This window comes from Pleuronectes platessa, chromosome 6 (genome assembly GCF_947347685.1).
Source record: "Pleuronectes platessa chromosome 6, fPlePla1.1, whole genome shotgun sequence".
Classification (NCBI taxonomy): domain Eukaryota; kingdom Metazoa; phylum Chordata; class Actinopteri; order Pleuronectiformes; family Pleuronectidae; genus Pleuronectes; species Pleuronectes platessa.
Window position 1 is genome coordinate 21,067,533 of NC_070631.1, and position 12,202 is coordinate 21,079,734.

A 12,202-nucleotide genomic window follows, 5' to 3' on the forward strand; every position below is an offset into this window, starting at 1 on the left:
CACACATGCATACTCATGTTTATTCTATTTGCATACATGCACGCACACACACGCACACTTATTTAGGGGAAAGGTGACAGACAAGCATCACATGGTTAAAATCAGTCTCTCTGGCAGAAAAATGTCTTGATCTGGATCCTCATTTAAACAGGTGAAACAGTAAATAAAAATGACCTACAACACTAAGAATGACCACTGCACAATATTATATCTAACATCACACAGCAGCCTCTAAATCTACCAGCCCATTAGGTGATATGTTCAAATGTTGCTAAGAAATTGATAAGACCCACATGGGTTGAGTTTGAAAGTGTGTGTGACATTGATATGGCAGAAACTACAGCATTGAAAAATGAAATCACCAGTCATCAAAACATAGTCGTGAATCAAAGGAGTGTAGTTGCTCTCAGCATCATACACAAACACTGTCATGATCACACTCATTACATGTGTATTCAATGTGCTACATAAACCCCCATGGGTGCTAATTAACATACAGAGATGCTATATTAAACATGACAGCATTCATTTGAACGACACAACACTTGAGTTGCTTTTGAGTCTTATACTTTAATCCGAAAACAATATTACAGTAAATCTTACAGTAAACCCTGTGACGCTCAGTCACAATACATTTGCAAGACACTTCACTGATGTGACACAGAGAGCAGTTTACATTCAGGAAATAATTGCACATTACAAAAAGAAAAAAAAGGTAAACTCTCGTTCATGAATCTAAACATATCCAGGCCAGAGGGTACAGAGTGAATCCATGGTGAGAATGTACAAGGGCACGGGTGGCTGTATTCTGTGTCGGTAGTGGCTGAGAATTCATCAGGTCAGGAAGACATGGTCAGGGTGTTTTTCCTCTTGGAGTCCCTCCGTGGGATCGGCACGAAGCTTTTCACCTCTTTGAAACATAACCCTGTGTACAATAAGGGGGAAACCATTTTTGCTTTCTGCATGTCCACGAGGATTTAAACAGAAAATTAAGTTGAGGACATATTAAATGGTGTTTTAACATTAATTATTCATTACCACATAAAGCAGAAGCCCTGCATTAGAATATTTGTATAGGTGTAAATAATTCAACGTGGCCAACATGGTAAACACTGTCCACTTTGACCATTTACGAAAAGCACATTGTTAATACTGTTCCACTGTTTACTGTGTCCACTATAGCTGCTTTCAGACGTGAACTGAAGTTTGCACGTTTTCCAGAGGGGCTCTATATGAGAAAGCCAAAGTTCAAATCTGTTGCTCAGGACATTGTCAGAAATGTTCTGCAAACAACCAAGTCAAATGTCATGAATAAGTCAGAGTAAGACCAGGGGGGGAAATGTATAGAAGAAGACAATCTCCTGCTGCCTTCTTCATGTGTGAAGAGCAAACACCCATCCCAATTTTCAAGAGTTCATGTCTGAAAACAGCTTAAGAGACACAAGAATATTAATTCATTCTCATTTAACGCTATCAAATTGTTACATGATGGTTATTTCTTTCTAATTAATGGAAAATTATACTTTGTTCACTTACGCTTCCACTCCTCCAGGGACAATACAGCGTTGTCATGGCTGTCATCATAAGGCGTAGGCTCAGGAAAGTCGTCTGGGTCCCTCAGGCCGTCGAAGTACGGGTGCTCCAGAGCCAGTTCTGCTGTAAGCCTCTCATCTCCATCGAGAACCAGCATCTTCTCCAGCAGGTCGATACCTGCAAATGGTCAGAGGGACAAAAACCGTCTGAACATACAAATCTTCAAACAGTAGATGTCAGTGAATGTGTAAAACGTTTTTATTGACATTAGCCATTAGGTTGCTGCAAACTTTCCAGAAAATGAAGATTACAATATACAGACAAAACACACAGAACAAAGCACACACTATTTTTCTGCTGCTAGAGACGTAAAATATCTCACTTATAGATTTTCTCCTGTGCTCTGTCTGCCCCGCACTGACAGTCCGTGCAGGGGGAGTCATTATTTCACTACATTGCTCAGAGACAGAGAGAAAAGCTAAACAGACGTAATAAGCAAACGAAACACATGATTACTGTGAAAACAAACTCCCGACCCTGACCTCCTTTGGTGGGCCAGCGCTGGTGGAAGACTCTGGTCATGTCGAATCTCTGTGTGCGGTAAAGGGTAAATACAAACATTTGTGGATGAGTGGTGTGGTGCCAGTTGCTGTATTTCAACTTACCGTTTGCACTGGCTCTCGGGAACAATGTTGAGAAGTCTTTTCTGGGATAGCGGGGAAGAGCCTTTATATAAGTTTTAGCCTGATAGAGAAACAAGCACAAATCAGAAACAGCCTATTAGAGTGCGTCATCTTGTGAAAGATAAAAATACAATTAAAGCTTTTTATTTGCAATCAACAGAATCTCACAAAAAGCAACTCAAGAGCCTAAAATGTAACAATAAGTAGATAAGTTGTGATTATTGAGTTTGGTGGTACTTGGTAGATAAAACTCCTAATTTTAACATTATTTACACATCCTAACTTTAACCTTATAGAATGAATCCTCCTTCATGTCTTGTTGATGCGCTGCCTTTTCTCTAGTGCCACCCTCAGGACAAATTCTAAATCTTCAGCATCCCATTATTGTGGTATGAAATATATACTGCAGCCTCTAAGGGCTGCTAGTGAGACTTTATTCTTATTAATGTTATTTTCATGGGTCTCGAGGAAGGATTTAGTGAACAGTTTGATTTGTAAATCAGTCCTTAGCATTTATCTAATTCTGTTTGACATTTCTTAATATTATTCACCTCAGGGATTAAAAAACCTGTCTGAGTGAGTAATGCCAAAGTACTCTTTTCGGAGTATTATAGTGGAAATATTAATATAATTATTTTATATTTTATTCATATTTATATATATTAATTGTTTAATGTGCCTTAAATGTGTACATGTATGTCTGTATACATTCATTTCCCTTTGCTTGTATGATCTGTTTTGGGAATACTTTGACTTTCATTATCCTGGTCACCCGTTATTTTATACGTATACACTTAGTCATGCCTGCTGTGTTTGAGGTTGTTTTATTTCGTATGGAAACAATAAAAAGCATAATTTGAAAACACATTGGAGTGATACTGCAGTTTCATGACATGCTGTATTTGAGCCATATGAACACATGCAGTAATTCATCTTACCTCTGGACTGTCCAGCTTCTGGATAAACTCTGCTCCCGGCACTCCAGTCACTTTCAGGATCTGAGTCAGCTGGTCCATGTCTGGGGTTACGATCAAGGATTTAAAAAAACCGGCGAGTTCTGGTGCTTCAGTAAGTGTGTGTTTCCACACAGATGCAGTGGGAAGTATGGGCTTCCAAACAGGTCCATAAAGCAGATTGATAAAGGAAAATTAAAGTCATTTGATAAGACAGTGGCAGCTTTATATGCGAGCCGGTGCTATAAATCAGTGAAGTGCATAAGGTGCCAAATAGAACATAAAAAGCAAACATAAAACATGCAGAAGAAGTTTGTAATAGTGCAGTCAAAGCAGCACAGGATGCTGCCTTAGGAAATGTGTTGCTTTTGCTGCATGTATTTCACTATGACTCCTTTTCCTTCCATGTTGCACCTGATTTCTGATGCTCACCATCAAATAAAGCTGTCGCTGTTTAATCAAGAGGCTTTCAATCTCATTTACTATCACAATGATTTGATGGACCTTGATGTGAGGTTATTTTTGCATTCACTGAAAATTGTCATTACTTAACACGAGATCAGCTTCAAAAGTTCATGTCCAGTCAAAGGTGAAAGGATACAGTCTTTTCCTTTGAAAAGAGTCTTTCCATTGATCATTTCTGCCATGATACAGCCCACAGACCAGATGTCCACTAGAATAAACACCAGAGGAAGAAAACATCAGTGAAAATCCAAGCAGGAATCACATCACATCAACACAAGAGGGTTTTAAGGATAGCTCAGTGGAGCAGAAATGAGGAAGGTGGCATTTAAATGGTAGAGCAGAGTTCCTATTCTCAACAGAGTGCAGAAAATATTGTGCTGTTTACACTGGGAACACTCAGTGAGTAATACAATCCTATGAAGGGTGTAAACTTGCCCGAGAGGCTCTCTGTGCCACATTCCATCCTGTAGATATAGTTTACAATATGAGAAACATCCCCTAAATAAACATAAATCCTGGGAAAGTCACTTTCATCTCAGTGACAGTTCAGTCGTTCGGTCTATCAGGCTGCTGTCAGACCCAATGGAAAGAATACGATTTATTGTCAGAAGGACACCCATGCGATGTCAGATGGATTTCATGCACCAGCGACATTAATATAAAAAAACTGCTGATCTCTAAAGTAACATAAAAATCCAAAAATAAAAGACAGAAATCCCCATGTGACACAGGGAAAACAGTCGCAGTCACTGCACCAACAGACCAACTGAACACAGAGGCGACAGTGGGGAGGACACGGGTGAGAATATGTAACAGCTATGATTGTCTTGCCAGTCTGGGTGTAGTGCATCCAGTTCAGAATGACCTCAGGGGCCCGGTACCAACGGGTCACCACGTAGCCTGTCATCTCAGCATCAGCCCCGCGAGCCAGACCAAAGTCCAGGATCTGCATCAGAAACAAACTCTGATCACCACCGGCACAAAAACACTGAAAAAAGTAGTGTAAAGTAGGTATCTGTTAAGTTTATAAACTGTTAGACAACGTGTTGGATTCTTACGCCTATGACTTACACGTGTGGACACTTTATATATCGCAAACACTATCTGCTTCTATATTAAAATGTTCTGGTCAAAACAGTTAAATCTGTCTTTTATCGAAAACAACCGACAGTAAATCATATGCTGTTTCTTGTTTATTGCTAATTTTATTATAGTGGAGGAAGTACATGAATAATACTTGTGATATAATAACAATAGAGGTAAAAGAAACAATAATAGCCTAGTAAATTCAGGAATTTGGCTTCTGAATTTTTAGCTGAGACTTGAAAGAAGACATTGTCTCAGACGGCCTCTTTTCCTAAGGCAATTAATTCCAGAGCCTTGAAACCCTGACGGCAAACCCTCTGCCCCCCCACCCCACTAGTTTTCAGCCTAGATTGAGGAAGTGACAGCAGACCCCAAAGATCACAAGCTGCACAGAGGTAGATAAGGATTTAAAAGATCAGAGATACAGCCTGGGGCCACACCATGAAGACCAATAAAATGAACCAATAAATGTTTTAAATCAATCCTAAAACAAATTGGGAGCCTGTGTGAAAACGATAAAACAGGTGAAATGTGTTCATATAATATATTTGTTATTTCATGACATTCTTTTATTGCAGCTGCACCGTTATTTGAATGTGTTCATGTTGTTTATGTTTTTCTTGTCTAATCCTTCAAAGTACCAACCTTCAGTTCACAGTCCTGGTTCACTGCCAAGTTTCCAGGCTTAAGATCCTGTAAAACAGAATGAGCTGAGTGTTGGTTACTTGTTGCACATAGTGATTAACAGAAAATTACAGCGCTGGCACTGTGCAGATTCAGAACTACGCCAGGGGAAGAGCTTTAGCGCTTGTAGTTCCTGTAGCCTCACACGGCTCAGCTCTTTGTCTCAGTCCAGCTGGGGCATTTGTGCAGATTCAGTCACACAACCCTGTGACATAATGTGTGATAAGTGTTGGACTGTTAGTGAGTGTTGATAACACCTTCATTGCTTTAGGAATCCCTGCTGTTAAAAGCAGGATAACACTTCAGACAGAGGACCGAGCCAGGGTGTGCACAACCAAGTTTTCTACAGACGAAACACAAACACACAATGACCTGATCACTAACAAGTGCACACACGAGCAGCTCAATCACAATTAAGTTTAGCTGATAAATATGTTGAGATTAAAAGGCTAAGAACGCAACACTGCTCATTTACTCTAAAGTATGTGTGACAGAGGGAATATTAATTTACTATTTTCTTGCATCTACCACTTATTATTGTATGCACATTTGAATGATTATTTTCCTGCATTCAATAATAGGAGGTGCCTAAGTGCTGTACGTGCTTCATTGGAGTAACTCTATGTTCCCGCTCCACACACACCCACAGGTGTTGGCACTGGTGCAGCAGGGTGTGAGGACGGCTCCAGACATGCAGTCAGGCATCACAGGTGAGTCATCTCATCTTACCTGTTAGGGCAGGGTTTATTCTGACTTGATAGTCATAATAAATTAGGTCAACAAGACTTTTGCATGTCCTTCTTAGGTACGTACGGGAATATGTGCACATGCAAAGAATTACACAATAACTCCTCTATTGTATTCCACGGAACTTAGTGGAAGGATCGGACATGGGCCAAGAGAGAAGCCGTTAAATTGTGGGGCAGGAATTTTATTACACTTTATTTACCAATTTCTTTTCCTTTTACTAATTTCCGAGTGAACAGTAAATTATTTACAAAATCAGGCGTGTTTAGTGGACTGTTATCTACGAGTGTGTACGTTTGAAATGAACCAGACTGTTGGAACTTGCCTGGGGAATCTGCTCTACTGAGTGCCACTCTAGTTTTCTCTAAGCCCTATCGTCAGCTCTGCTCATTGGCATATTGACTTGCACTTACCCTGTGGATGATTCCAGCGCTGTGGATGTACTGCAGACAGGGAGAGACAACGCAGGCAGACATGGATTAATATTGCATTCACATCCAAATGTAATGCTACGGTTTAACATGTTGTGTATTTATAATGAGGCTGGTTTTAGAAGAATGGCTGAATGCATAAGTTCACCAAAGTAAGTTCCTGACAACATACTCGCACAGAGTGGAGTTTTATTTAGAATATACTTATGTCCCATGAAATGTAGAAAATAAACTATTGTTCTTAATAATACATCTATACTTTATTCCTTTATATATAGTATTCACTCTGATTTTGTCGTATAAGGCAAAAGAGGTACCTGTACCTCTCATTTTATATATGTGTGACATGTTTACCATAAAACATAATCAACCAGCTTTGAGTCCTGGTATTAAAATCCTGAGTGACTTGATTACATGTGGTCAGCTCTTGTCTGAACGCACCTAATGCTGAGTTGGTCAGGGACGCATGTGGCCACATTCTTTTCATTGTATGTACACAAATGGATCACAGGCTACATACAAAGGACCTACTCAGCTGACGTCCTCTGACTGTTTCACAATGAGTCAAACATATTTTTTACGATTCTCAGTGTTTTGATTTCCTTGGCTACTGTATCTGTACAGATCACCACATAATGATTGATACTTTTCTTATATGGCTCAAATGTGTCTTCATAGCTGCACTACATTCTTTCAGCCCATCCTGACTCCTCTCTCTACCGCTCGTGCCAACAGACACACACACACACAATGACATCTGACCCATCTACTAACTGGGTGAGAAGAACATATAATTTGGTCTTCACAAACATAATTGACCTACGTGATTATTTGCATAAAGAGCGGCAATGGGATCCAATACCAATACCAGGTCTGAACAAGGCCTTTGATAGCTTCATGATACAAAATTGAAAGGTTGGCCTCCTTCGCTTACCCTGAGTCCACAGAGCATCTGGTAGACGAGGAACTTGACTTTGTCCTCTGAGAGTTGACCTCGCACCTTTGACAGGTCAGTAAACATGTAAGGCATCACCAGGTAGCTGAGGAAAAAGAGTGAGAGAGAGGTAGAGGACGATATAATTTACATTCGTCAAGTTGAAGATCAGAACTAAGCATAAAACAAAGCTATCCCTAACCCAGTGAGTCATCCCACTGTTATTTAACACACCATTAATGCTGTAATCCAAATACTTTCGTTGAAGGGGCTTAGGGTGCTTGTGTATGTTTATGTAGGCCTCAATTAACAGGATTCTTCCAAATGATTGTCTTCTCTAAATGTGCTTCAGTCCACATCTGAAGCTCTATGCATATGTCTTATTAACTCACTAAACTTAAACAAAATCAAATACATTTAAAGTAATCATTCAGTTCAATAACTTTCTGTAATGTTGTATAATTTCAATGAGTGTGTGCTATGTCAGGAGGCACACATCAAAACTCCCCAGTGAACCTAAAGCTTATTGTTCAATACTAGTAAGATAAGAATATATCAGCATGACAATCACGACACATTTGTTGAGCAATCCTGACTGAACACACACACAATATCAAGACACAAAGTTCTATCCTGATTTTAGGTACTTAATGGATTTTGTTCTCTCTATAGTGATTCATTCTTATGCAGTTGGACACTTTCAGTTGCGCTATAAGGGTCTTAAGTTTGCGGATTGTATTCATCGGTTCGGTTTTAAGGCTGTTGGGCCCTCTAGCTCCTGTTGAGGAATTCACAAAGCTACGTGGATGTTGACCTCCGCCAAGTAGGTTGTATTTTCACCTGCGTTTGTTTGTCTGTTGGTTTACAGGACTAAGCAACAGCTTACGACAAAACTTGGTTGAAGGATGTTGTATGGGTCAGGGACAAACCCAATATACTTTCACAATATGAGATGTTGATTGTTGATTTCTCAGAGAGTTTTTCATGGGTATCAGCCATGTTTAGGGGACTAAAATATTTTTTGGGGGGATCTAGTGAATTAAAATGTGGTTTCTTAAGGGGACTGTTGGTTCTTGGTGGAGGAATGCGCTCTACTAGTTCTTAATGCTCTACAGTGATAGTTTAGAGTGCTTCCATGTCACAACAGTTTAGGTCAAACCAGATCTTCTTTTGGCCAAGTCATTTTTCCCTTATCAGAGACTCATTTGCTGTTAAGCTAAGCCAAAGACAGAAAACAACCATTGTTCCCAGTCCTGTCTCCAATGCTGAAGGTGAACACGATGCATCAGAGGGGCGTTGTCTGCCTCTGCCTGAGGGGTGTGCTAATATGCTGAAAGATACTCACAAGTCTTGGAAGTCACTGAAGCCTGGGGCAGATGTAAACACATTGAGAAGTCCTATCACCTGGTTGGAATGAAAAGGAGATGTGACAGTTACAGACACGTGGGAGCAGGCAGGTCTGAATGAATGTAGAACAGATTAGTTGATCTAAAGCTCACAATGATCGTGCAATCGTGGGGGCACGAAAACAAAACCCCCAAAGCTGCCTGTCTGTTACCAGAAGTAGGAAATTAGGTGGAAATATACATCGCTCTACTCACATTTTCATGCTTCATGTGTTTGAGCAGCCGCAGCTCTCTGTAGGCCCTCTTTGCAAAGATCTCTGACTGGAAGGGCCTGTGGAGTTTCTTGATGGCCACTTTATCTGTAGTCTTTTCATTTATTGCTGAGCTGTGGTGAACAATGAAATAACAAGTCAGGCTCTGCAGGCTGAGTGCATGCGTTTGCTACTTTCACTGTGATTCCACTCGTTTGAAGTCGCAGCAGTGGGGGGAAATGACAGAGGCCGGTCTATTTTCAGATTTCACTTTTAAATGAAAGTGAAATGAATTCAGATGACACAGAAAAGATGGCTCTCAGATAGAGCTACTGTTTGTGGGACTCATTGTCTAACTGATTGTGTGTGTGTGTGTGTGTGTGTGTGTGTGTGTGTCGGTCTGTGGTTTATTGAGTGTTAACATGTAAATGTTTGGCAGCTGATGATGTTTGCAGTGATCTGCAGGGCATCACATCGTAGGAGGAAAGGCTTGTTGGGCTATTTGGAGCCACATCCACCAACACACTGTACACACATCACTTATGCACAGCGCTGTTGACAACACTGACACATTCATGTAGGATACAACAGTCAGTTTTACATGCAGCAGACGATCCACGATAAACATCTAAAACAAACAAAGTGCATTTCACACATACAGTGGACAATGAAATGGTCAAATATGTGTCTGTGTGTTATTTCCTTCTCCTCCTGCATCTGCAGTTTCTCACAAGATGTTTTTTATACGAGAGATGTGCAATTTGGCAAAATTACAGATAATGGTGGTGGTGTCATGATCACAGTTCTTCAGATGGAGCATCTTTTAAAGGTCAGACATTTGAAGCTGAGAAACCGACCATAACTCCCACATCATAAAGCTGAAAACCCTGGTAACCAAAGTAAGCGAGTCATTATCTGCTGGTCTGAGTCCACGACGAAAGATCTTATACCATTTCAATATTTTGAAATGTAGCATGTAGTCAAACGCTCTTGGATAGGTTATAGGATGGAGGTGCCTTTGGGTAATGTTAATAGGAAACGGCTGCAGAGTTGTGTTAATGCCAGCTCTCGTCCCACACTGTTTTTATTTTTCTAACAACATGGCACCTGTAAACCAATATCACAGAGTGGTGCTGTCTTTGTATGAATAGATTACTTATATCATGTAATATGAATTATGTTTACTTTCATGTAACTAAATACAAGCAAATACATGTAGAGACATAGTGTGTAAAATATACATGATGTTATATGTGTTCACGTTCAAATATGTGTGCATAGGAGTTAATGAAATGTAATTTGTTTACGAGACACATTTTTGGACCTAATCATCTATTTGAATCATTCAATTCTGTTTTATTTGGTCATTTTTTTTACTATTTCCTCATGTGTAACTTTACTTTCTGTATCTGTGCTCTGCTGCTGTGTGATTTTCAGATTGCTTTCATTTCATTTTTAAGTTGTGAAGCACCTTGTTACTGACTTTTCACAGGTGCTAGATTATTAAAGTTTATTATTATTATAAATACATATGATCCGATTCTGTGGCGTTACCGATTGAAGCTTATAACAGCTACAACCTCAGCTATGGTACATAAAGCATGTATGAGAGCTACATGCTGTGAGGCTGTGACATGAGCTATGACACGCTGCTGGCCTGTGTAATAACAACGTGTAATAACTTGTTCTACGTCGTACTACGGTGTCATGAGTGTTGACAGTGTGTTGGAGTCCAGGATGTAACCTGGGCCCACCTCAGGCTCGGCAGCAGCAGCCACCACACGCACACACCCACCCACCCACAGACACACACACCCAGACAAACACACAAACACACACAGACAAACACACAAACACAAAAACACACACACACACACACACACACACACACACACACACACACACACACACACACACACACACACACACACACACACACACACACTCACACACACACACACACACACACACACACACACTGTAGAGTAAAGGCTGTCACACTCACCATACTGTGCCGTACGCCCCGGTGCCTATCTGTTTGAGCCGTGTGTATTTCTCCGGGACTTCCCACACCGTGCTGTTGATCTCCTGCCGGATGAAGTGAGCCTCCATGGTGAAGGTGGGAAGGTGAAGCGCGAAGAAGAAAACTTCTCCTCTCTCCTCCTGATCGCTCGCTCACGACGTTCAGCAAAAACCATGTAGCCATACACAGCTCAAGCGCCAGGTGGTGAACAGCGCGTGTCACTTCCGGTGTGGCTTTTCAAAATAGTCACGAAACGTTTAATGACACACTTTATTTAGAATCAGAATCAGAAACAGAATTGTTTTATTTGCCAAGTATATTTACACATTCGGGAACTTGCCTTGGTGTGGTTAGTGCATTGTACATAAAACAACAATCGGCACCTTTCAAAACACAGGTGCAAGGTGCCATACAAATCAAAAAGTTAAAGCAAAAAACAACGAAAAAGTGTTATAAATGAGAAAAGAGTAAAAAACAAGGTAAAATAAAACAAAGGTTAAAATAGAAGGCAAGCTCAGAACTAGGAGAAAGCACACCTATACAGATGTGGGGTTAGGGTTAACCTCTGATCCTCAGCTGGGACTGTAATGTCAACAAAAAGCTAGTAAACAGGCTGTAGTATACGGGTAGTGTATCCACACTGGCATCCTGAATTTCAGAATAGAATTTAAATCCCTTCTCCTCAGCCACAAAGCCCTTGAAGGTCAGGCACCATCATATCCCAAAGAGCTCATTGCACCCTACTACCTGTTACCTGTTCCTAGAATGGGTTCAAACTTTCCTGTTTAGTAAATCCTATAGTTAGGACCAGCTTTGGCTTGTCATGAACCCCTACACTGCCAGGGGGGACTTCCCTTGATACATATTCATATTCCATTGATACACAATACTAACTCTACGTCCTCTCGATCCAGTATCTTTCTCATAGCTTACTCATCTGCCTCCTCCTGTTGTCTTCTGCAGGTATTTCTGCCTGCAAACAATCCACTCTCCCCATGATCCTGCTAAACATACACTTTATGTTTATTTTTTAATTAGCTTGTTACTGGGCCAATAGCTTTATTAG

At 40.5% G+C, this 12,202-nt stretch overlaps 1 protein-coding gene across 1 annotated transcript; it reads right to left on the reverse strand.

The window, feature by feature from the left end:
* Positions 1–550: 550 nt before the first annotated feature.
* On the reverse strand, positions 551–11,353 carry mapk13 (mitogen-activated protein kinase 13). Its single transcript, XM_053425307.1, has 12 exons — positions 11,119–11,353; positions 9,118–9,247; positions 8,862–8,920; positions 7,517–7,622; positions 6,565–6,594; positions 5,366–5,413; positions 4,466–4,580; positions 3,771–3,842; positions 3,155–3,234; positions 2,199–2,277; positions 1,537–1,710; positions 551–925 (listed from the first exon to the last, which is right to left on the reverse strand). Exons 1-12 carry the CDS (start codon positions 11,223–11,225, stop codon positions 840–842), a joined length of 1,086 nt encoding a protein of 361 aa, XP_053281282.1. The 5' UTR covers positions 11,226–11,353; the 3' UTR covers positions 551–839.
* Between the last annotated feature and the right edge of the window lie 849 nt (positions 11,354–12,202).